Source organism: Zalophus californianus, chromosome X, assembly GCF_009762305.2.
Source record: "Zalophus californianus isolate mZalCal1 chromosome X, mZalCal1.pri.v2, whole genome shotgun sequence".
NCBI lineage: Eukaryota > Metazoa > Chordata > Mammalia > Carnivora > Otariidae > Zalophus > Zalophus californianus.
This window is the reverse complement of record NC_045612.1, coordinates 111,334,398-111,360,799: the sequence shown is the minus strand read 5'-3', so window position 1 is coordinate 111,360,799 and position 26,402 is coordinate 111,334,398. Positions and strand designations below refer to the sequence as shown.

The following is a 26,402-nucleotide window of genomic DNA, read 5'->3' as shown; positions in this document are numbered from 1 at the left end:
AAGATTTCAAGTTGGGTTTTTTTTTTTTTTTCCTTAAGACCTTTATAGACTATCCAGACTTTACCTAATCAATATGTAGATGAGAGCCAATATGTTCTGGGAATAGGGAAGGAAACCTAAATTAAGAACTGACCGAGAACAGAAGACACCAGTGTGTTGAGCTCTTTGTGCTTTCCTAAGTCTAGGTTTGTATTCTATCTAGACTGGTTTAGTATGCAAAACTGGTAAGAGTCTTCATCATTTGCACTATTAATTTTAAAATGTGAACTCCTGGGTATTTTCAGTGGCTTTAATTCCATTTCCCCCAATGGTACAAAGTACTAGAATTCCACATGGTTTCATTAATATCCCACATTCTCTCCCTTGTTTCTCTATTAAAAGGAAAAATAACCACCCCCACGACCTCAGAGGCCCCAGAAGGCAATGCTGGGAGATCAGGAAACTTTGACTTCTGAGTGCTCCCTTCTGTTACTCTCTTCATAAGTCAACATGCTCCACACCATGGGGATTACTGGTCTTCCCTCTCTTGATGCCTCTCAAGGACTTCCCAGCTCCTCTCTCCCCAAGCCCAGATTTGTATTTCTAACTATGTAGCAAATCTCCACATATGTGTTGAGCAGATACCTCAGATGTACCTAAAATCATTTCTTCTCAAGGGTGATCCTAATTCAACACCACCACCGAACTCTCCTACCTTCCCTCCTCCGTGCCCTGGCCCAGTTAATAGCACGTTTCCTGCAAGTAGAGGTTTGCAGCTGTCCTTGATCCTTCCAGCTCCTGCAGGCTTGGGTTCAGCCTCTCTCCGTCCTGGCCTCTTTTCTCCACCTTCCCCACCATGGTGTCTTGCTGTCCTGGATGTGGTCCAGCCTTTGGGGACCACAGCAAATTGAACCCTGTCACCTTGCCACCCCGTAGGCTCTTTGAAGCCTCGATTCTCTTAGAATCTCCTAACTGCCTTTGCATCCAGGCACTTCTCTGCCTCACTTCTTGAATCTTCTACCATACACACCATTTCCAGATGTCTGGGGGGCCTAGAATTCTTCCCAGAAGGGAATTTTGAATGACAAGAGCTGTTTAGAAATTGCTTCAGAAAGAAAAAATGAAAATTGACGTGCTTAGTTTAAAAACGTATTTTCAACATTGGTCTCCCTCTTCTCTCGCTTGCTCCACTGGGACCCATCCTCATGGTGCCTGTCCTGAAACCTCACTGCTCCCACCCATGCCTGGGCGACCAGGCACCAGCTCAGGGGGACCATACTCAGCTTCTGGCCTGACTTCTGGTTAATAGCCACTTTGTGATGCTGAGGTCCTGGTCCTCAGCCCGGTTTTAATCCCTTGAGCTTTTTGTACTAACTTCCAGCACTGTCTGTGCTCCTGTGTTCCTGCAGTTCCATTGGCAGAGGACTGCACTAGAACCACCCAGCTGGTTAGGGGTGATGTTTTTCTACCCTTTCCCTTCTCCAGCCCCTGTCCTTTGTGTTGCGGGTGGTGGAGGGGGAAAGAATGATAGGCGCATTCAGGTGTAAATGATTTGTGGTTTCCTGGACCTGAACTTGATTTGGGGGCCATTTAAAGGCTGAAGGTGAAATTAACTAGTAGTATTTAGTTTTTAAGCCAAGCACATTGCCTATATTCTCTGAACGGAATTCTTCTGATTTAGTATTTTTCAAATGTTTCTTTAACCACGACTTATAGTAAGAAGTAGTTTTATTTATTTATTTATTTTAAAGATTTTATTTATTTATGAGACAGAGACAGTGAGAGCAGGAACACAAGCAGGGGGAGTGGGAGAGGGAGAAGCAGGCTTCCCGTGGAGCAGGGAGCCCGATGTGGGGCTCGATCCCAGGACCCCGGGATCATGACCTGAGCCCAAGGGAGCCGCTCAATGACTGAGCCACCCAGGCGCCCTATTTATTTATTTTTTTTAAAGATTCTATTTATTTACTTAGAGAGCAAGGGCAGGAACACAAGCAGGGGGAGTGGGAGAGGGAGAAGCAGGCTTCCTGTGGAGCATGGAGCCCGATGCGGGGCTCGATCCCAGGACCCTGGGATCATGACCTGAGCCAAAGGCAGACACTTCTAACGACTGAGCCACCCAGGCGCCCCAAGAAGTAGTTTTATATCATAACCTCGTAGTCATCTGTGTCTATACAGTACAGATAGATACACGTATGATCAAAACAAATTTCTCCACATAATTGACTTTTTATTACATGTGATACACTCTGATATTTTAAGACAAATGCACAGATCCCTTAAATTAGGGGTCAGAAAGCTTGTTCTGTAAGGAGCCACATAGAGTCTCTGTCACATTCTCTCTCTCCTTTTTTTTAAACAACTCCTTAAAAATGTAAAAACTATTCTTAGTCTGCAGGCTCTACAAAAAAAAGTCCTGCAGGCTGGATCTGGTGGTTTGCAGTCTGTGGGCTGGAGTGTGCCAACCCTGAACTAAATCACTTTAACCACCACCCGCTTGCAGTCAGAAAACCACGGCTCTGTTTTGAACTCTGAAGGTTAATTGGGAGGACCCAGTTTGTCCTTCATACCCTCCCTTCGTTTGAGGGCCGTGGTCACTAAACTTGGCCGAATCACGTGCCAGGGAACCTTCTTAAAAATCAGGTTCACAGGGGCACCCGGCTGGCTCAGTCGGTAGAGTATGCGACTCTTGATTTCAGGATTGTGAGTTGGGGTGGAGTTTACTTAAAAAAAAAAAAATAAAAAAATAAAAAAAAAAAAAAACGGTTCACAGAACTTGCTACTGAATCACTTTCTGGCCCCAAGAACCCGTTATCTGAAAACGTTAGCATCTGGTGACTGTCTAAATCTTCCCTAAATTGATGGGTGGCTTCCCACCCCCAAGAAGAGGTTCTCATAAGAAAGCTAAAGGGTTAACCATGTAACTTAGGAAAAAAAGAGCAATGGTCTTTGCTTTTAGTTGGGTGGGTTGGTGTCTTTTCTTCTTTTGAATGCCATGATACAATTCCTAACCTTAAAATTATGCTTTCCTTTGTAGCTTTGCCAGTTTGAGAATTTACCCACATGGATTGGTGTTGTTGGATCTTCAGAGTTATGATGGTGATTCGCAAGGCCAAGAAGTTGACAGTGTTGGTTTTTCACTTTTATTACTTTTATTTAATTATTGTTTTCCTTATTTGTAATTACAAGTATTTGAGGATCATCAAATCTCATATTTTTAATGACAAAATTGTTTTACATAATTGCTGATCTCCCAGTTAACTTTAAATTTCCTCCCTCCAGATAAGTGCTTTTAGAAGAAAAATAGTGGTTCCTCAATTGTTGTTAGGAACTTGGCTTGTCCTCATTCCCTTGACTGCTTAAAAACAGTTTTACTTTCCATGATGAAATGTAAACTTTTGAGCAGGATGTTATATCTGCATTATCCATGTGCTCTCCCCTTTCCCATTATCTTGCTGGTGACTCGCACTGAAGGTAGCACCATGAGGCCTGGTTGGTGTGGGTGTGTGGAACTGGGCCAGGCCTAGAGGCTGCTGAAGGGATGGGGGAGGTCAGGAATATCACACAGCTCTGTCACCACAGCCTCAGCCTCCTGGAAACTTAGCTGTTGCACTCAGCTTATTCTATAGGCCCATTGACTTCTTTTCTTTTAATTGTAGCTTTTGAACAAAGTAGAAGAAAGAATGAAAGAATTGAGTCAGGACAGTGCTGTGCGGGTGAAGCGGTAAGTCCACTCCCAAATGTCCTTTTATATTTGTTTAACTGGTAAAATTGGAATGGTGGTGTTGTCCCCGAGCAGTGTCTGCTTCTGGCAACATGGGTAGACTGAGCTAATAGATGCCTCACATCCAAACAAGACAAAATGTATGAACACACACACACACAAACGCGCGCATGCTGTGTAAAATGAAGCAAAGGTAGAAAGGAGGTAATGGAGTGAATCTCAGGAGCTGGAACTGTATAAAGCAGAGAGCCGGTGGGGGGGGGGGGCTTCTGCCTCCGTCAAAAGAGAGTGAGAGAACTCCCCAACCTGGTCCAGTAACGTGAAAAGGTTGCTGTCTCTGCTCAGAGCTCTGGGCTCCAAAGTGGAATTCACTTCTAAGATTTATGACAAGATGAGGTGACAAAATTTGCTTCAAAGCTTTCAAGTAAGGTGACTTTGCAAGATACTAAGAATTGAGAGGCCACCTACTTTGAGCAGCCACCGGTTGGTTCTTTTCAAATGATACAAAAGACAGTTAAGTTTCCCCTCTCCTGACTATGGCTATTTAAACTTCAGTAAATAAAGATAGTTCCATTCCTCAGTCTCACTAACCTCCTGTCAGTAGCTAATGGCTAGTGACTATCACAGTGTACCGTGCAGATGTGGAACCTTTCTTTTGAACAGTGCAGCGGTATTTGTCCATGGTAACAGATGTGAAAAGAGCCTTGATAGATGTACCAGATTTGACATTTGTTGGAATGGGTAGAGTCTTGTTTGGGTCCTGGGAATTAAGAATAGGAGTTAATCATGGATGCCCAACAAGTAATTCTCACCAGTTTGCTCCTGTCCTGTCTGGGTGGATCCTTATCAGGCTCCAAAAAGTAGGAGGCCTGTCCCTTACTCATAACAGCAAACACAGAGAGACCTAGAGAGACTTTATCAAGGTCATGCCATCACTGATGGAAGTGACCAGAATACAGATTTCTCTAGTTGACAGCGTTCATTTGTAGAAGCATGCATTCATTTTGGCAAGACGTAGGATGTGAAGGACTTACTAGCTCAGCATGCTAAATTTCATCAGCCCATAGGAAAGCTCCAGGGCTGATGTAAGGTTAACCAGAAGGTTGGTTAATCTCTGGTAGGGTAGAAAGCAGGGAACTGCCAGTAAATGAACGTAACAGTGTACAACTTACCCACGTGGTTGAAATCTGTCAGAGCATCTAGATTTGTTTACCCCACCTAAGTTCAGTGTACATCTCCTCAGCCATATTTCCCTCTTCCCTGTCCTTAAAAGCATGTCCACACCCACACACTTTTCTGGACTTTCCACCTTTCCCTGCTTGCAGAGGTTTTCAGCATTCCTTCGACTGGTGCAGACCTATCTGCACCAACCTGAATTCAGCGGGTTCCCACTCTGTTCTAAAATGTGTTAACTCCGTGATAATGAATTGGCCAACATCGAAATGCCTCTGAGTTTTATTGGTCTCACTTTTATTAGGGTTACTTCTAGGAGTAAGTAAATAGATGGAGTACATTTATGGGTTTCGGCACTCATGAGAAGTCTTTGTTTTGGATATAGGAGCTAAGTGAGAGTGGAGTCAAGCTTCATATTTTCAGTTCAAAATACAGACCTTGCTTTTGCTTGTCACTGCTCTTACACCTTTTTGTAAAATCAGGGTAGAGGGGTCCAGAAGTTATTGGGAGTACTTAGTGGCAGGCTTTTTTAATTGGCCTGAAAAGGAGAAGGGTGGCGCCATTTTTGTCTGGGGAGTGACACGGTTAGAAATTTAGCCATTAACAAGTAACTCATAACATTATCTGAAATCATTATTCCCCTGTGGCCAATGAGTTAAATCTGAATTTTTGACTAAGAAGCCATGGATGTGTTAGATAATTTATTTTTATATTCTACCTTTCCAAAGAAAAGGAACAGGAAAACAAGCTTACATCCGTTTTGTTGGGGGTTAGGGGTGAGGGAGATACTGCAGTAGACACAGTGTACCAGAGACCCAGGACGTACTCTGACTTTCTCTCTACGATTCATTTTCAATTTTCAGCAGTGAAAGTTGAAAGAAGAGTTGTGCTGGGCTCCAGAATAACTCCTGTAGCCCATTACAAGGAGAATGCACTTCATGCTAGGATGAGTACTTCATCAAGATAAATGGCTTCCTCATCCTGTTAGAGATCCTTGTTTCTTTGCCAGTCTTTAAAAACCATTGTGTTTCAGGGCACCTGGCTGCCTCAAGTCAGTGGAGCGTGCGACTCTTGATCTCCGGGTCGTGAGTTTGAGCCCCATTTTCGGTGTAGAGATTACTTAAATTAATCTTTAAAAAAAAAAAAAAAGAAAACCATTGTGTTGCAATTGAGGAAAGAGCTCTTTACTTTAGCCAAGGCACTTAGTGACACACTCAAGAATGGACATTTATTTTCATCGGGCTTGTGCAGTTTAGTAATTTCGTATAGCTGGCTGGCTGTCAACCAGGGGGTGGGTTTCCTCTCCTGAAAACCCATGATTTGATATTTGTCACCTTCATCTAATGTCACAGGTGGTTTACTCTCCCACCTCCGTCTACCCACCAACCATCAGCCAAGGATGGAGGCTTCCCCCAAGTCCCGTTTGCCTGCTCTGGGCCGGGCCGGGCAGGGGGGTGGGGGGTGGTATTGTCCTGTTTGGGACTGCACATTTTACAAGACAAACCTGGTCTGCAGACATTCCAACACCTGCATTTGTTCACTTGAACAGTGCAAGAAGTGGTTAAATCAGGAGTTGCTAGGATTAAATGAGAGTTCATAGGCATTTGCTTGGTAAATCTCAGTGTTCTTTTTTTTATATATATAGATTTTATTTATTGAGGGACAGAGAGTGTGTGCAAGCGGGGGGAGGGGCAGAGGCAGAAGGAGAGAGAGAATGTCCAGCAGACTGTGCACACCCAGCACGGAGCCCGATGCGGGGCTAGATCCCACGACCCTGAGATCATGTCCTGAGCTGAAATCAAAAGTCGGATGCTTAACCGACTAAGCCATCCAGGCGCCCCAATCTTAGTGTTCTTTATGGTTGTTAGTGTTTGCTCAGAGGAAGCTTCATTAAAACAGGTTCAGACTGTATTCCTGGAAACAGGTGAGTGGGAGGGCAGAGACTCAGCAGAGCAAGTCAAGAGGTAGCATACGCCATCATACAGCTGTTTTACTGTTGAATACCGCTGTGTTGGAGAATACAGGACTTGCACACAGTTGTGTTAGTATGCAGCGAGTTCTCACTTTGTGTTTCTGTTAGATTTGCCAAGCCCCTTTTCTGGCTCTGGTTTTCATTGTCATTTAGTGTCCTCTGCTGGTAGTTTCTAGTACATTCACGTTTTCTGAAATACTGAGCATTTGCAAAAGAATGGAATGGGGAAATCCTCAGTTTGCAGTCCTTCTGGTAATAATAATTGATACAGGCAAGAATCTTCTAGATGCCAAAACCACTACTGGAGGTTTGTTGAGAGCTCAGGGGCTTCACCCAGCTTGAGAGGGCTACCCCACAGCCTGCTTAGTAATTTCAAAGGGAAAAAAGGTACCTTTGTAAATGGAGGGATCTGGTGCCATTCACTTGAACCAACTGGTCACACTCAGCATCTCTAATAATAGGACAAGCACACATCTTTTGCCCCTGATGTGATGCTTTTGTAAATATCTACCACCCTGACTTTAATGAAGAAAGAGGTCTTCAGGCAAACCCACCTTAGGGATTTTCTGCAGAACACCTGGTCTGCACTTCCCTAAGATGTTATGAAACACATTGAGTGGAAAAACTTAACTATACTAGATGAAATGAGGGTAAAAAAGGAAAAGAAAATACAGCATATGATCCTTCATTCAAAAGCAGAACAGCTGTAAATGACATGATTGGGACGGTCTTGGGGGCATTTGAATGTGGATTGTGTACCAGATGATGGTATTACACCCCCGTGCACTTGCATGAACGTGGTAGTGGAAGTGTGGTGGGGTAGGCGGTCTTAAGAGATTCCTGCTGAAGTATTTGGGGTGAGTGTGATGTCTGAGGTGGCCATTTTCTCCCAACTTTTTTTTTTTTTAACGATTTTATTTATTAGAGACATAGTGAGAGAGGGAACACAACAGGGGGAGCGGGAGAGGGAGAAGCAGGCTTCCCGCTGAGCAGGGAGCCCAATGTGGGGCTCAATCCCAGGATCCTGGGATCATGACCTGAGCCGAAGGCAGACACTTAACCCACTGAGCCACCCAGGTGCCCCTTCTCCAACGTTTTTTTAGGGAAAATTGAAGGCATGCTAGAAAGGTTTATGAAAAAAGTAACCTCTTAATGTACAACGGTTTTTGAGATTTGATAGTGGCCATATTTGTATATAAAGCTGAAAGCCCAAGCTTTAGATTTGTATACTATTCTGGAATTGGCTGGAGGGCACGTCGCTTGCTTTTGTACACTCACTACTTCCGGGTTCACTTTTTTTTTTTTTTTAAGTAATCAGTACACCCAGCGTGGGGCTCGAACTCACGACCCCAAGATCAATAGTGGCATTGTCTGCTAAGTCAACCAGGCGCTCCTCCAGGTTCACTTATTTTTTTTTTTTTTTTTTTTTTTAAGATTTTATGTATTTGACAGAGACATAGTGAGAGAGGGAACACAAGCAGGGGGGAGAGGGAGAGGGAGAAGCAGGCTTCCCGCAGAGCAGGGAGCCCGATGCGGGGCTCAATCCCGGGACCCTGGGGCCATGACCTGAGCCGAAGGCAGACACTTAACCGACTGAGCCACCCAGGTGCCCCTGCAGGTTCACTTTTAAGGCAGTGGCACCATAAGCAGTGTTCCTGTAAAGGCTCATTCTTGTTTTCCCCTTTTCCAGATTACCACCCATAATTCGAGGAGGAGCTATCGACAGATACTGGCCCACTGCTGATGGTCGCCTGGTTGAGTATGACATAGATGAAGTGGTGTATGATGAAGATTCACCTTATCAGAACATTAAAATTCTACACTCGAAGCAATTTGGAAATATTCTCATCCTTAGTGGGGACGTTAGTAAGTATTCCATCCCTACCCCAATTGCATAGCAGAGTGACAGTGTTTTAGATAATGGTGCTTTTCTGACAAATAGCACCATTGTGGATTTGTCCTAGTTTGTCCTTGGCAGTGCTGTTTTTTTGAAAGGAATATTTATGTCATATTAACCTGTGGATTGTCTGGGCTTTCCTGTTTTTATTTTAAAGATTTTATTTTATTTATTTTAGAATGTGAGCGGGGGGAGGGGCAGAGGGAGAGGGGAAGCAGACACCACTCAGGACAGAGCCCAACCAGGACCCGGGGTTCCATCCAACCCATGACCCTGAGATGAAACCAAGAGCCAGACACTTAACCAACTGAGCTACCCAGGCGACCCTAGGCTTTCATGTTTATAGCAGAGCCATGAAAACTTTGTCTTGATGTTCCTTTTTCTTAGTATTCTTAGTGTTGAGTATTTGGATTATACTCATATAAAGAAAATATGATTGCTTATTTTTTTTTGTTTCGGAAAATTTCAGAACTGAGTAGACAAAATAGTATGATGAACCCATGTATACTTACCATTGAGTGCTAACAATTAGAAACTCCTGGCCGATCTTGTTTCCCCTAAACCCTGGTTTACTTTGTCTCTCTCCTATTACTTGGAACAACTTTCAGATGCCGTATTTCATGTAATAAAAGATGTGATTGCTTTTAATTAGCATATCAGAACATTCTTAAGACTGAATTTTTTTTTTTTCCACTGACCATGGTATATGTGTATGTATTATATTAGGTGTCAGAGTAGGGTTGATGAAAAGTCCACAATCCAAAAAAAAAAAAAATAACCTCTGCATGTTGTTGATAGTTTTTAAAGATCAAAAATGAAAAAAATTTGAATTTTAGACTAGATTCCAGCACTTTCTAGTATGGCAAGTCAGGTCTCTCTGTGGGTTTGGGTAGAATCACCATTTTGTACCTGTGTTTTTCCTCCCTAGATCTGGCAGAGAGTGATTTGGCGTATACCCAGGCCATCATGGGCAGTGGAAAAGAAGACTACAGTGGCAAAGACGTGCTGATTCTTGGGGGTGGAGACGGGGGCATATTATGTGAAATAGTCAAACTGAAACCAAAGATGGTCACTATGGTAGAGATATCCTTTGGAGATCAAGTTCAATTGGCTTCTGTTTTCTTCCTCTTTGTCTTAAGACTGCAGCTAATGTTATGAGGCAAATGCCTTTTAAATACCGCCTTGAACAGACATTTCCATTTAGTACCAATAGCCTTTTCATGTGGCTACAAACAAAGCAGCAGAGATCCTCTAGTTGAGAAAACGAGAAAGCAACCTTGGTACTGTGTCTACTGCTTAGCACTTTCTGAAAGGGCTTCTTCATGAAAAGAGAAAATTCAGTTCTTTTTGAGTGACCTTGGTACAACAGTGAAATCATTGTCTCATTCATGGTTTTTTTTTTTGGTAAATCTGATACCCAAGTTAGTGTTAAAAAATTCATGTTTGTCTTACCTTTATTTTTTTTTTAAGATTTTATTTTACTTTATTAAGATTTTATTTATTTATTTGAGAAAGAGAGCCCGGGGAGGGACAGAGGGATAGAGAATTTCAGGCAGACTCCACGCAGAGCTGGATGCTGGGTTCCATCTCACAACCCTGAGATCATGACCTGAACTGAAATCAAGAGTCGGACGCGTCACCGACTGAACCACCCAGGTGCCCCTACCTTTTCTTTAAAGTATTACTATTTCAGAATTCTTTGATAGATCCAAATTCAGGATTAATTTCTCCTTGACCTGTTTGAACATTGACCAAATGGTGATTGATGGATGTAAGAAATACATGCGAAAAACATGTGGCAACATCTTAGACAATCTTAAAGGAGACTGCTATCAGGTAATTATGTTTTCTAGATAACATTTTGAAGTCAACTAATAATATGTTATTGACTTGAATTGTACCTTCCTAAAACAGCTCTAAGGGTAATTGGTTAAGAAGATACATAGATTATCTTGGAGGGAAGGAAAACTTTTCCCTCTACTGTTAGAAGGTGGAGGAGGGACAGTAAAGTATCCCCCCAAACTGAGAAGGCACTTGGTGACTGGAAAACAAAGTGGGCCACTCCATAGAGTTTACACCGAGTTGTACTCAGGGACACCTAACTGACAGGTGGGATTGGGCGGAGGATGGTCCGCGGCAGCTGCATAGTTATTCTCTGCAAAGTCCAGACTGTAGTCCACAGATTTTATAGAGGGAGAGGACATGCAGGAAGGGCACTGGAGTGAGATCATACCATTCCCATGTACCTCAGAGGGTATGCGTGCACCTAATTGACCTTTAATCAAGCTAACCTTTCATTAGCTTTTATGGCACAACCTGTGCATGAGGTTGGGGAAGACCATTATCTCTAACAGATTCATGGGAAACCAAAGTGCCAGCCTTCCTTGGCAGGCATTTTTGATGTACGTATATTAATCTCTAAGGTGCCAGAACACGTAGTCCCAAGAGAGGTCATTGAGCAAACATGAACAAGATAAGAGGGCCAAAGATGGACTCATTATTATCAGCACCCTTACCCTCTGCCTTCCTAGTTCTTGGCTAAGACTCCTGTAATAAAAGATTAACAAGAGAAGAACAGAAGTCGAGTAACATATATATATACCTCATGTGTACTTGGGAGAGACCCAGAGATCAGTGAGTAACTCAGAGGTAGCTTTAAAATTTAGGCTTAAATATCAACTTAATAGGGAAAGGGGTCATAGGTGTCTTGGGGAGAGTGAGTGACTTTTAGGAAAGATAATGGGCCCTTGGAAGAATAGATGGGGTAGGTATGATACTTGTGACTAAATTTGTCTGGATGTGGTATCCATTTCCTGTCTTGTGATAGAGGTCATCCATCCCTGGTTGAACCCACTAGGGAGGGGATCTCGGACAATTGAGTTTCTTTCGGAGGATCTAAGGCAGATTGAAGGGGAGTTCGGAGAAAGCTGCCTTCTGCATTTGCTGTTTTTTAAGTGCCTGTACAGCTCAAAATAATACACCAAAGTGGCATACTTTGAGGTGGCATCTTCTACTTTTCAGACTCTGTGTGAGTTACGTGTACATCTCAACGGTTGCTTCTTGCTAATAAGCAAGTTTGTTTCTGTCCTAAATTGTACTGTGCTTCCACATTGACCAATCAGTTTGTTGGATGTTTTGTATTGTATTTTAAACATGCACATGTTCAGTGCTTACATCTACAATACTTGTTAGAACAAGATAACCAAGCAAATACATTTTATTTGAACAGAATCTTAAATATGTGTCTTCAAAAAAAAGTTATTACTCTAGATTTATGAACAATTTAGACGAGTGCTTTCATTTATTGATCTGTAAATTGCTTATCCCTACCCCATCATCCCTAACGTGTTTGCATCCAAATTTGATTTCATGGTGCATGCCTGTTAATTTTTTAAGCTGAAAGAGAATTCTGTCTATATTGAAATGTAGGTGTGATTGTTTTGTGGGCAAAAGGGAAAGAAGGATATATGTATTTCACATGTACTGTTTGAGAGTTTTAAGAAGGGACGGGGAAGGGGGGTTAGGTTCATCAGAGCATGACAGATTTGTTTCACTCACATGGAGCTAAAAGTTACCATTGTTGTCAAATAATGTTTGCATTGTTAGCCAGACTCTGCCTAAGGTGTTTTAACCTGTAATGCTCAACCCTGCACCAGGGAGCTATTATTTCTCTTTTATGGCTGAAGAAGATTCAACTTAGAGAGTTCAAAGGACATTTATTCAAGGTTATAGGGTAACTTCAGAAGAGTGATTCACTCCGATACCCAGCTCCCTGGCTCCTTCTGTAACTTCCTTATATGGATTCAGAAAAACAATTGAAGCATAAGCAGAACTGCAAACCCAAACCTGCAGTACCGTGGAGTTGTAGATTGTTGTAATTAGAGGCTGGATGTACGTGGGATGATTTACGAATGGCTTTGGAAAACAACTCTTGCACGTCTGTCTGAAAGCGGAGCACCAAAGGCAGGTGGTGGACAGTTGGACAGTCTAGGGAATGGAAAAGTAGTAGTTTATTTGAAATGGCTCTGCTTTTGAGGAAGTTGGGTGTCTGAATACATCCGCCCACCCCTTCCATCTTCTTGCTGGATTAGAACAACCATTGGGGGAGCCTGGAAAATTCTTCTGAGGTTGAGGGTTTTCTGAGTGCTCTCAAGGGGTGGGGGGTTCCTCGTCTGGGGGTATTCACAGGCAAGCCCCCTAGCCATTAAAATACTACCATTAAAAAAAACACCAGGTCTTTGCAAATGTTTATTTCAAAAACACATACTCTGTTATAACCATGTTTAGAAAAGTAGAAAATGTTTCAAAGCACTCCCCATTCCTTTTATAATGATTGAGTAACCTTAATACTAAAATCCTTAAGGTGGTACAAAAAGAAAACTAAAGATTGCTTTTGATGAGTATACAAGATTTTTAGTAAATTAAATCTAGCAGTTTATTTAAAGAACTCTAGTAGACCCAAGAAAGATTTAGTTCGGAAACATAAGAATGGGAATCTTAAGAAATCTGTCAACATGATTTATTATATGAATTATTTAAAAGAGAAAATAATGTACTAACAGATGACAAAGAATTTGGGGGATATTTAGCAGTCATTCAAAAAGTCTTTTAAGTAAGATAAAATTGCAATGGAAAGGAAACTACCCAAACATAACTAACTGTCAGAAACTTAATGTTATATAAAAAGGCAAAATACATTAAGGCATTTCCAGTAAAACTAGAAATAAGGTCGAAGATGCTTGTTAACTTTATTCAACATTGTTTTTGAGGCATTAGCTAATACAGTAAGGTAGGAAAATGAAAACAGTATAAATATAGAAAGAATCACTATTTGCAGATGAATGAATGCTTAGAAAAATCTAGGAAACTCACCTAGAAAGTTAGTTGAGTTCGTGAGAATTTGGTGAAGTGATTGGATGGAGATAGTCTAAAAAAATGTTTTTTAAGCTATGCTAAATGCAAAACAGTTTGAAAATTGGAGGTAGAGAGTGGGCTAGAGATCCTATTCAGAAGAAAGACCAAGAATAATGACCAATTGTTTTTTTTAAGTTACTAATTTTAATTCCAGTGTAGTTAACAGGAGTATTATATTAGTTTCAGATGTCCAATATAGTGATTCAATGATTCCCTACATGACTCAGTGCTTATTACGATTAAGTGCACTCTTAATCCCCATTACCTATTTCACCCATCGCCTCACTCACCTCCCCTCTGACAACCATCTGATTGTTCAAGTATGAGTGAAATTCCAGTGTAGTTAACAGGAGTATTATATTAGTTTCAGATGTCCAATATAGTGATTCAACGATTCTCTACATGACTCAGTGCTTATCACGATAAGTGCACTCTTAATCCCCATTACCTATTTCACCCATTGCCTCACCCACCTCCCCTCTGACAACCATCTGATTATTCAAGTATGAGTGAAATCTTACGGTATTTTGTCTTTCACTGACTTATTTCACTTAGCATAATACTCTAGCTCCATCCACATCGTTACAAATGGGCAAGATTTCATTCCTTTTTTTTTTTTTTAAAGATTTTATTTATTTGAGAGAGAGAGAATGAGAGATAGCACAAGAGGGAAGAGGGTCAGAGGGAGAAGCAGACTCCCTGCTGAGCAGGGAGCCCGATGTGGGACTCGATCCTGGGACTCCAGGATCATGACCTGAGCCGAAGGCAGTCGCTTAACCAACTGAGCCACCCAGGCGCCCGATTTCATTCCTTTTTAATGGCTGAATAATATTCCGATGTGTGTGCGTGCGTGCAAAATTTTTTAAAAATCATAGTGCAGGGAAATTTGCCCTGTTGTTTGGTAATTTACTGTTAAAGCATAGTAATCAAATAGGAGTATGATGTTGACACAGGAATGCGCATATGAGAGGAATGGCACAGAGACTTTGAACATGTCTGAGTGTGTATTCGTACAAGTAATGGATGGCCTAAGGTATATTTCCGTTTGCTTGGGAAAAGGAGATTGAGTTGATTTCATAGGTAACACCAACACAATGGGCTGTCCATCTCCATGAGAACAAAGTTAACATGACCCTAGAAGCCATAGAAAAATTAATCTCAGATTGCTTAAGCTCTGGATACAAAAACTTAATACATTTAGGTAAATTTGACATATTTAACCTTGGAGTTGGAAAATCTTATAAAGAAAGACAAGAAACAGAAACTACAACAACAATCTAATCCCATAAACGAAGCTGAAAAACTGGTAACAAACATGACAGGGATTTAATCCCTTTAATAATACAGAGCCCCTACAACTTTAAGATATAAAAAATAAGATAACTATATAGAAAAATAATAAAGGACGTGAACTGGTATTTCTCAGAAGACAAAAATCAAATATCCTATAAACTTATAACAAGATGCTCACCCCTGTTAGTGGCCCAGCAAGTTCGTGTGAAAACATTAGCAAGGGACTTGACAAAATAGAAAGAGGGACAATATCCAGGCAACAGGTGCTTGCATGCATTGCTAGTTGGAGTGTGAATTGCCATCTAAACTATAAAAACTAAAACGGACATGCCTTTGGTCTCAGCAACCCACTGTTTGAATATCTGGCCCTACGAGGAGGCTAAAGAGTAGTACATTTTTCATGGAATGATCTAATTAAAAAAAAAATACCATTACCCTTCAAAAAAAATTCTGTCATTACCTAGAACGGTGTTAGATGAAAATTTTCAAGTTCAGAATGTGTGTGATCCTAGTTCTAAAAAAGAACAGCGTATGTGTTTATGTGAGAATGTGTGTTGGTAAGAGTATATGAGCATATCCCACAGGATTGATTAGTGTCTTCTAGATCGTTTTGTGGTTGTACTTAGATGGTGCATTAAGTGAAGCAAGTTATAAAACAGTAGGGCTGTAAGATCAGGTTCTTAAAATTGTGACTGAGGATCTGTGTAAGAACATTTCAGAGGAAAAATTCTAGAATAGGTTATTTTAGGGAATTTTGACAAACTTCTGACTTCTATGAATTTGTTTTTCATGAGTGTATTTTGTAACTAGAAAAGTAAAAGACAAGGAGAGTAACTCTTGCTAGTTTGTTGCTTACAGCAGCATATAGCTTCAGTACCTCAAAGATTGCAAGCCCTAAACTGAGTTCCTATACAGTTGACCCTTGAACAACATGGGGGTTTGGGGTGCTGACCCCCCACACACAGTCAAAAATCTGCATATAACTTTTGACTCCCCCCACAATTAACTAGTAACATAGTGTTGACTGGAGGTGTTACCAAGAACATAGTTAAATTAACACATTTTGTATGATATATGTGTTATGTACTGTATTCGTACAATAAAGTCAGCTAGAGAAAAGAAAATCATAAGGAAGAGAAAATACTTTTACAGTGTTGTACTGTATTAGGAGGAAAAAAAAAACTGCAAATAAGTGGACCCAGACAGTTCAGACCCATGTTGTTCAAAGATAAATGTGTTTACTGCACAGGATCTGTTCGAGAATTCCAACTCTTAACTGCTGTACTCGTTAGTAATTGTGATTGTGGGAGTTGGTATTTCTTACACAGTTGTATTACCAACAGTACTCAATCAAAGTCGTTAAAAAAATGAAAAACTGTAGGTTAATAGTTCGAGGTAAGATGCAAAAAATCAATAGACAATGAAGTCATTCAGTGCCTAGCATAAAAGAAAAACTAAAAGTAGAGGAAAATAGAGACAGTAGTAGGAGAGGCAATATAGATTAGAGTTAAAAGTGTGAAATTGGCTTTCATATAGATCTAGGTGTACTTCTTGGCTTTGTTTCTTATTGGGTACCTTTGGACAAGCTACATAACCCCTGCCCCCTTTCCCTCCCTTTCTCCCTCCCTCACTCTGTCTCTCAAAAGTATGGGACGCTTTAGGAATTTGTGTTTCATCCTTGTGCAGAGGCCATGCTCAGCTTCCCTGTATCATTCCAATTTTAGTATGTGTGCAGCCGAAGAACACACTACCACATAATCTCTCTCTCTTTTTTTTTTTTAAGAGAGGGAGGGGTGGAGGGGTAGAGGGAAGAGACTCTTAAGCAGGCTTCATGCCTCTCCCAGCACGGAGGCCGAGGTGGGGCTTGATCCCACAACCCTGAGGTTGAAATCAAGAGTCGGACCCTCAACCAACTGAGCCACCAAGGCGCCCCTACATAACCTCTCTTAACTTGGTTTTTCCATTTGTACACTGTGGATACTAATAGTACCTGTAGATTTGTTGCTTAGATTAAATGAGAAGGCAGACAAAGCCTCTAGCAGGCACTGAATTGTAGCTGTTAGAGGCATGGATGGAAGTCATTTTTGTTTGGATCTCAGCAGCAGTTTGCGTTTTCCTCCCTCCTCTACAAGGCTTTAAATATTTCCACCCACATGCGTCAGCTCACGTGCATCTATTCCTCTTCTCTTTGGAAGGTTCTCATAGAAGACTGTATTCCAGTACTGAAGAGGTACGCCAAAGAAGGGAGAGAGTTTGATTATGTGATTAATGATTTGACAGCCGTTCCAATCTCCACATCTCCAGAAGAAGGTAGGTTCTGTTTTTTTCTTATATAACCAAGATAACGTTCATGAAAATGTTTTACTTGGCACATTGTGAGAATGGAAGGATCTTGGAGCTTGTCTACTTGATTGGTTCCTTCATTTTTTCAAGGTCGTTCAGTTGAGGCCCACAGTGGAAAAGATGGCTGGATTTCAGTCACTGAATGAGCAAATTTACTCAGTTGTTGGAGAGAAACATTAAATAAAATGACTCACAATTACATCATTGAGAAATTAGCTTGTTTGAGAATTTATTTCTTTTATGTGATTTTTAACCCGTACTGGGACAAACTGGTGAGCTTTCTCAGCAACACCAGAGACAGTTCCCCATTCTCAAACCACACACTCCAAATCAACCGCTGGTGTGGCATTTCGATGTTAGTGTTTTTTTCTATAATCTTGCCTTCCTGCTGAGCTGGCACACTGGGTCCCCACGTGATGACTCTTGCTGTTTCTCTCTTGGGATGTCGCTGCTTCCCCCTTAAGCTGTTGTCTTTCAGATTTCAACCACTGCCTTTTTGGTCAAATCTTTATTGGTATCGTTAAAGCAGTGCTAAGCACATGAATATTTGCTTTTGACCTTGCTTGAGTATGTGCACGTGTGTGCAGGACACACAAAAACGACAGTAAGTTTTCATGAATAAGCTCTTGAATATTGGGTCTTAAGCCCTTGGCTATTTCTTTATTTTTTGGGTATTGTTGAATATTAATGTGGATAATTTGACTTTTTAGATGTTGTTTCTGATGAATGCAAACCTATATATTAATATAACTTAAAATTTTTTTTTATCGTCCAGATTCCACATGGGAGTTTCTCAGACTGATTCTTGACCTCTCAATGAAAGTACTGAAACAGGATGGAAAATACTTTACACAGGTAGACTACTTGTTTTTTCCCAAAACTCTCAATGAGAATTGTATATTTTGAAATTTGCATGTATTTTATTGAAATTTATATCTGTTAAGGATAGAACGTCGTAACTGAATTATGTTCTTTCAGGGAGTAGTTTATAAATAGCTGACCTGTCATCATCTCTTGGGAATTCATGAGTCTGTGCGTGTCCCCCTTGCCCACTGTCCTGATTGAGCAACCTTGGGCTCTGGCTGTAGTACGTGCTGCTGCCACCAGATGGAGACACAGATTGGGATTGGGAGGTTTTTTTTTTGACTTCTCCCTCTTACCCTCTAGGAGATTCTTCATTGGAAAGCCAATTTATCAACATAAGTTTCATAAACTTACTATGAGCTCCTGCCACCAGATGGAAGCAAATTGTTTCTTTCTCATTCTCTATGGGATTCTTAAATTTAAAAGAAAGTTTAAAGTTTGTATCTCTTGTTATGTAAAATATATATTACATATATATAACCTACTAAGCCCTGAAGAAAATTCTGAAGGTGATCTGAGTCTCTTTACTTGGTACAACAATCCCTTGATTCATAAGCGGAAGATAAGCACTTACTTGGGTGGTATTGCACTATGGTCCCTGTAATTTTTGTTTTTTTGTTTTTTTTTTTTAAAGATTTTATTTATTTATTTGACAGAGAGATAGAGAGCACAAGTAGGCAGAGTGGCAGGCAGAGGGAGAGGGAGAAGCGGGCTTCCCGTGGAGCAGGGAGCCCGATGCGGGACTCGATCCCAGGACCCTGGGATCATGACCTGAGCCGAAGGCAGACGCCTAACGACTGAGCCACCCAGGCGCCCCTGTACTTTTCTTTATAGTTGTTTCACATATGTGTAATTTCCTAAATCATTATATTGTTTACCTTGCTTTTGAACTTGTTAAGAATGTATTCTTCTGGGGGTGCCTGGGTGGCTCAGTTGGTTAAGCGACTGCCTTCGGCTCAGGTCATGATCCTGGAGTCCCGGGATCGAGTCCTGCATTGGGCTCCCTGCTCAGCGGGGAGTCTGCTTCTCCCTCTGACCCTCCCCCGTCTCATGCTCTCTGTCTCTCATTCTCTTTCTCTCAAATAAATAAATAAGATCTTAAAAAGAATGTATTCTTCTGGACCTGTTATTTTTTTTTTTACATTATAGAAATCTTAACCTGCTAACTGTAAAATTTAAAAGATAAAAACAGGTGCCTGGGTGGCTCAGTCGGTTGAGCATCTGACTCTTTTTTTTTTTTTTTTAAAGATTTATTTATTTCATTTGAGAGAGAGAGCACGAGTGGGAGGGGCAGAGGGAGAGGGAGAGAATCTCAAGCAGACTCCCTGCTGTGCACAGAGCCTGGCGCAGGGCTCAGTCTTACTACCCTGAGATCATGACCTGAGCCTAAATCAAGAGTCGGATGCTTGACCGACTGTGCCACCCAAGCACCGCATGTATCTTACTCTTGATTTTGGCTCAGGTTGAGCCCCACATTGGGTTGTGCACTGGGTGTAGAACCTACTTGGGATTCTCTCCCTCCCTCTCCCACTGCGCCATCCACCCCCATGCTCTCTCTAAAAAAAATAAATAAGATAAAAACAGTACAGAAATCTATAAAGTAAAAAGGCAAGTGTCACCTACCCACACGTAACATGGGGCAAGGAAAACTTAGACCAAACTACTGAATTGGTATTCACCTCTTAGAATGCCTTCCCCTCCAGTGATTCCCTTCCCATCCTTAAGAGGTATTTAATTCTCTGCTATTGGGTTTTTGTTCTGCATCTCTGTCTTTTTTTTTGGTCCACTGAGACATTTTATTTGCACGTATGTATTACATCCCTAGAAAAAGAATCCCAGGATTTTCCCTCCTGTGTGTTTTCATCTTGCTTCTTATGGTCCATGATGCCAGCTAAGGGTGTCAGTACAGTGAAACCAAACCGGTGGGGCGGGAGCAGATTCTTCTGCCATTTTTCTAGATCTTTGAGTTGTACATCAGATCTGGGGCTGATGACTCCACACTTGTTTCACCTGCCCGTGAGGTTCACAACAATGTTCCCACCTCTGTGATCATCAGTGATTTCAGATTCACCATTGTAACCGTGCTAAAATGATAAGTCCTACCCCACACCTATGGAATGAAAATCACTTGTAATTCACATGCACAGCACAGTGAGAAACCAGACATTGACTTTGGAGCCTGGCTTATTAAGTACCTGGCATTTGCCTCCCTTCTCGGCATTGTTAGTGCTCTTGAGAACATCTGCCAGGACGTTCATGCGCACCGTTATGGCAGCAAAGATCCAATATGTCTTTCTTAAGAAAAGAAAGAAATGTATTTCCATTTAAAAACACAGGAAAGTAAAATGTATCACATTACTTTTTTTGGGTAGGTCTCCATTTGTGGTGAGGTTTTTTTCCTTTCTTTTTTTAAACTGCTTTTTGACAATGTTGGGGAAGAACAAATTGAAACTTTCCTATATCCTTACCACATTCTCAGGAATGACGTCCTCCCATATGACCTCAATAAAGAGAGTGTGGTGTCAATTTTAAGATGGCAAGAAAAAACACTGAACTGTGCACCTGGGTGGCATTTTCCATTCTATAGCTTCCCCAGTGGTGATGTGTTCTAAAAACATCCAGGCAGTGTTTTCTATTTGTGAATCTTAAATTACACATGTGGTGTTTATATACTCTCACGGTGAACTTGATGTTGAAACCAAATTATATACTGGCCAAGGGCACTTTGGCCAAATCCCACTGCAGGACCCTAGATGATGGGTTACTAAACAGGCTGGCACTGAAGGACGATGTCATGCTGAGCGAAGGTGCCAAGTTAAAACCACTGAGGGTAGCTCTCAGAATAGTTATTTTTGCCCACTTGCCTGTGGCTGGTTGGTTGGTTTCGAAATGCCCTTCGTGGGGATGCTTACATCACAGGATGCCTTCATTTGTAAATGATTTTCATTTTACATTGTACTTGGCTGTTCTGAGGCTCATTGATAGTGAAGTTGTTAAGAAGAAATAGAATCAGTATATATATTCAGTAGTCTTCAGAATGCTAAGAACTTCAGAGGTTAAAAGGAAATAGATGATATTAAGTACCCATTATGAAAAGCCCTTGGGGGAAATTGTGCTACAACGATAAGCCCTACCCCACACCTACGGAATGAAAATCACTTGTGATTCACATGCACGTTACAGATTAAGAAGCTCCACTTTAGGTGCGCCCGGCTGGCTCAGTCAGTGGAACGTGGGACTCTTGAGCTTGGGGACCCGAGTTCGAGCCCCACGTTGGGCGGAGACATGACTTTACAAAAATAAAAAAGCCGCAGCAGCACTGCCCTGGAGCTACGCAGAGGCTGCACCCATACCTCTGCTCTGTTCTTGGCCAGCATCTCATTCACCCTTTTTTCCTTCGTGGTCACAGAGCGGCTACTGCAGCTTCTAATGTCCCCTCTAGGTTCTAGGCAGGAATTAAGTGAAGAGGCGGGTCACTCTGTTTATCCTTGGTTGTCTGGAAGTGGAAACCTTCCCGGTCACCCCCAGCAGACTTCACTGTAATCTCCCTGACCGCTCCTGGCTGCTGGGGGGTGCTGAAAAAGTGGTGGCAAGAAAGGGAGAAAAATTGGAACAATGAAGTCAGGAGAAGATGTTTGATAAGGAGTGGAATTGCGGGCTAGCCTTAGTCCATATATTCTGAATAAACTTTTGTTCTCATAAGGCTTCAAATTACATATCTGGGGGAAAGCATGGAGATGGGAATATAGTTCCGTATCATTGTCTTAGATTAGGGTTGTAGTTTTAAGCCCTTCTGGAAATCAAGAACATTATCGTTCTGATGCTTCATTCTCAACACCGTGGTGACGACTGGGCAAACATTTTGAACGGCGATGTGTATGAACCTTTGCTAATTCTGTGGTGTTGATACAATGACTGCGTTACTAGTGAGAAAGTGGTCTCCCTGCTTTCTGTTGCTTCATACTCTGAATCATTTGAAATGGCTTGGTAAATGAGGTAGAAGAATAATGAGCTAATGGATCTATAAGTAGAACTGGATGCAATTTGTCAAAGTACAGAAGCCTTATCTCATGTTCAAAGATGAACTTCCATCTAAAGCTAAAATTGTTTTCGTTTATTAGAGACCTTCAAATGAGCGGGGGGCCCCCAATGAGACTCAAGAATCCCATTGTTTGCTTTTCTTTCTTTGATTTAGGGTAACTGTGTCAATCTGACAGAAGCCTTGTCACTCTATGAAGAACAGCTCGGGCGCCTGTATTGTCCTGTGGAATTCTCAAAGGAGATCGTCTGTGTTCCTTCATACTTGGAATTGTATCCTTAGACCAAAACACTGTGTTGTCAGACTGCAACACCCAAGTACATCCCATGCCACTTGAACATTTGAATCCAATAATAAATGGGATTGATTCACTCTTTACTCCATAAGGCCGTGGTATTCCAATGCGGCTGCACGTTGGAATTTCCTGAAACTTTAATTAAAACAATACTGATTCCTGGGTCCCACCCTCAGCTTCTGGGGCATGGCCTACCATAGCTCCCCAGGTGGTTCTACTGAGTAAGCCCTGCTGGTTCTCAAGCCCCACCCATCAGAGGCTGGAGCCAAGGCTTGGTCAGCCATCTTAACCGGCCTGCCTGGAGACTGATGTGCATCTAAAGCTTCAGAAGCCCTAGTCGAAAGCACCCCCTGAGCTGCAGCAGGCAAAAAGAATGAATATGCTCATTCTGCTTTTATATTAAAATTAACCCCACTTTAATATTAGTTTCTACACTTCACTTGATCGTGATTTGCACTAGAAACCACGAGCTAAAAATAATGCTGGGGATTGCAGAGTTAATGTTGGTGTTCTTCATTAGTTCCCCTTAGTAAAGTTAGTCCAGAGAAATAAAGGAACCCAGAGAAAAACCAGAATGAGAATTGTCAGTGGAAATTTAAAATGCCTTTCTTTCTCCTAAACGGAGGGACTCTGGTCTCCAGATAAAAGCTTCCTTATCTGAGGTGGCCGAGTCCAGTTTCCTGTCACAGCAGTCTGCGTTGCTGTCTAGGATCCTGTGACTACTAGGCCCTCAGGGAAGTCCTTGCCTGCAGGCCCCCGGCAGCCTCTGACAGAGACACAGGTTCTAGGAAGCCCCCTAGATCCCCCTGGGAGGAGGGGAGCGGTCTGTCTGTGGGGGTGGCCATTTTCTTCCATGGCCTGAGGAGATCCTTGACCTCCCCCCCTACCCCGCAGCCGTCCACCTTCATCACGGCTTCCTTATGGAGCATTTTTTACAGTCAGATCTGTTTATATATTGAGAGACTATAAAAATCATCTGATAACATCTGGAGAAAAGGCTTCTACCCTCTGGCCCCCCCCCATCCTTCCATCTTTTTCTCCTCCTCTCCCACCCTCCCAATGTCTGCCCTCCCCCGCCCTTCCTTGTCCTACTGTCCTAAAACATCTTAAAACCTAGGAAGCGGTAGCGTTACCGGAGGGAATATTTGTATGCCTTTGGCCTTTTCTCCACTTTGCTCCTTTCACCTCACAGGTGAGAGGCGTTCAGGCCGTAAAGCGGCCTTGTTAAGAGGCCTTAATTCTCATCGCCGCAATGCTTTGAACCATGAAACTCATCCATCTTCCAATTTGTAGGCCAGCAAACAAATTTTAAGTGCTGCCTGTTCTTCTTTGAATTACCTGCTCTTATTCCTTGACTGCCTGTCCAGGTGGGTATTTTACACTGTTTGGAAGAAAGCTAAACCTTGAAGACCAGTCTCTCCTAATCATGTGTGCTGCAAATAGCCTTCCTGACCTTCATATGCTGTACATGACATCGAAATGAGTCAGGCAATTGATTGTGATTTCCTTCAAGTTTTCTTTTTTTAATTATTATTTTTAATTTAAACAAAGCAAATGGAAAATGTATATTTTGATGCGCTAGGGTGTTAATTTTTTTGAAAGTCAGCTGAAGGATGATTAGACAGCACAGCGAAGGCTGCTAAATGCACTGAACCCCTAGAATGTGATTTTTGTTACTTTTTTGTGTGTGTGTGTGGGCTTTTTGTTTCTGTTTTGGTAGACTTCGAATTTGGTTGTTTGGAGGAATGAACATCATTGTTTTGTTCTGGAGGGAAGTTCTTTGATGGTGTTTCTTTCCCCCAAAATTGACTTAGCTATTAAAATTTGGTGCTTATAAGAAAGAGTTAAGAAAAAAAATGAATAGCAATGCTTCGATTAAAATTATAAATGAGAAATTTCATGTGTTTGTTGTTTTATTTCAGCTAGGTCCCCACTTTCTCACTGCTGATCTCACAGAACAAAGGTGTCTCCTGGTCTTTTTTTAGTTCTGTTCTATCACTCAGTGCCATTTATCTCTTTATAACGGGATGGCCATTGGGCCTTTTTTGAATAGTAGTAATGACTTTGTTTACCACGGTGGTAAATGACACACAACCTATTACATTCACCAGTTCTTCATTATAAAATTGACCTGAGGATAGGAAAAGATTTGGCTTCATGCTTATTTCTATTCCCACTCTTAGTGGTGTATTAGATGTGGAAATAAAGATCATTTTGGATTGCTGCAGGGAAACTTTTTAAGAAGATTTTCAGATGCACAGAGCTAGGATGATAGTTTGTGGAGAGACTCGCAACAAGAGAGCATAAACTCCCCTAAGGAAGTGCAGGCAAGTAGCAGCTTGGTGTAGTGTATTCGTCAGTAACAAGCCACATCAAGGGTGGAGATGTAACTGACTCACGTTAGACATCAGTGGTTATATTGTTTTCATAAAAGGTTTATGCTGTATCAAGGGATTGAGTTCATTTATGGTGAATTTGCAGTAAGCAAAGCATTAAAAATGGAAATATTCAGTGTGTGTTTTGAGATAGAATTAGAGTCAACCCAGAACATCCTTCTTCCCAAGATAGGTTTGTCTGACAGATTTTTTTTTTTTTAATCGTTGTTTTCATTTTTTTTTAAGATTTTATTTTATTTTTTAAAGATTTTATTTTATTTATTTATTTGACAGAGACACAGTGAGAGAGGGAACACAAGCAGGGGGAGTGGGAGAGGGAGAAGCAGGCTTCCCACAGAGCAGGGAGCCCAATGCAGGGCTCGATCCCAGCACCCTGGGATCATGACCTGAGCCGAAGGCAGATGCCTAACGACTGAGCCACCCAGGCGCCCCTAAGATTTTATTTTTAAGTAATTTCCACCAACGTGGGGCTTGAACTCATGACCCCAAGATAAAGAATTGCATGCTCTACCTACTGAGGCAGCCAGGCGCCTCTCTAATGGATATTCTTTAAAAAGTGAGTGCATGCCGACTTTACTTTTTTACTGGATTGGCATGGGAGAAGAAACTAACAATAAAGGGATAGTTAGTCATGTTGGAACTAGATCGGCTTTCAGCAAATATTTTTCTTGTGCATAGAGCTTAAAAACAGCATTGGTAGACATTGAGACTCCTACCTACCCCCTGAACTCTTCTGTAATGCTTTGCAAAGGCTTTGTTTTTGCCTACTGTGTGAGATTAAAAATGGTGGTATTATGACCGTTAGAAACACCATTTTAGCTTAACGGAATTGGATTTTTTTTTTCCATTTTAGAAAAGAAACTAAGTCTATTTGCTGTCTGGATATGGTGTTACCAATATGTGGGGCATAACTTTATACTTGAAGCCGAGCTTGGTGCCAAGGCTCAAGCCAGTGCTGAGTCTAATGACACACTCTTCCCGCCCAGAGCTGAGAGTTAGAACTGAGGTGGAGCGGGCTGGGCCAGACCATAGAGGATGCATTCGGGAGAGAGTGAGGGGTGCAGTATGGGAGCAAGAAGGGAACGAGATACTTGTTGGGGGTGATGTGGTAGATTCCGACCCTGCTCATTTTTTTGTATTAGAGAAAGGATGATGCCTGCTTGTTTTTGAACATCTTTGTAACTGTTAAGGCAAACTGAACTGTGATAGCTAAAAACAACTACTTTTGCTGCATTTTGAGGAAATGTAATACGATCTAAACCATTATTTTTCTTTAATGGCTGTTACGCTTTATATGATCTATATATAATCAAACAATATACCATCCTATCAGCCATTTTTTTAATTAAAGACAAACACTGGCTATAATAGAAATTCCATTCAACACATGAGCAGATATCAAGAATTGGTTTATTTTTTAAAAATGCTTACTCCTACAAATGTGATTGAATATTTTATGCAATTTTTTTTTTTTTTTTAAGTTGAGAGAGAGAGAGGGCAGAGAGACTCACAGGCA

At 41.6% G+C, this 26,402-nt stretch overlaps 1 protein-coding gene and 1 non-coding gene across 2 annotated transcripts in view; one reads left to right on the top strand and one right to left on the bottom strand.

Annotated features, from left to right (window-relative positions):
* SMS (spermine synthase) overlaps positions 1-24,385 on the top strand; it is a 46,150-nt gene extending 21,765 nt beyond the window's left edge. Inside the window, exons 3-11 of the mRNA XM_027609648.2 lie at positions 3,014-3,104; positions 3,636-3,700; positions 8,536-8,711; positions 9,671-9,825; positions 10,489-10,578; positions 17,145-17,259; positions 18,068-18,147; positions 22,352-22,467; positions 23,858-24,385. Of these exons, the coding sequence (XP_027465449.1) occupies positions 3,014-3,104; positions 3,636-3,700; positions 8,536-8,711; positions 9,671-9,825; positions 10,489-10,578; positions 17,145-17,259; positions 18,068-18,147; positions 22,352-22,467; positions 23,858-23,897 (928 nt within the window). The 3' untranslated portion in view covers positions 23,898-24,385. The remainder of the gene's footprint in view (positions 1-3,013; positions 3,105-3,635; positions 3,701-8,535; positions 8,712-9,670; positions 9,826-10,488; positions 10,579-17,144; positions 17,260-18,067; positions 18,148-22,351; positions 22,468-23,857) is intronic.
* On the bottom strand, positions 16,591-16,695 carry LOC113931612. Its single transcript, XR_003522779.1, has one exon. It is a non-coding gene; the product is annotated as a U6 spliceosomal RNA (small nuclear RNA).
* Positions 24,386-26,402: the final 2,017 nt, after the last annotated feature.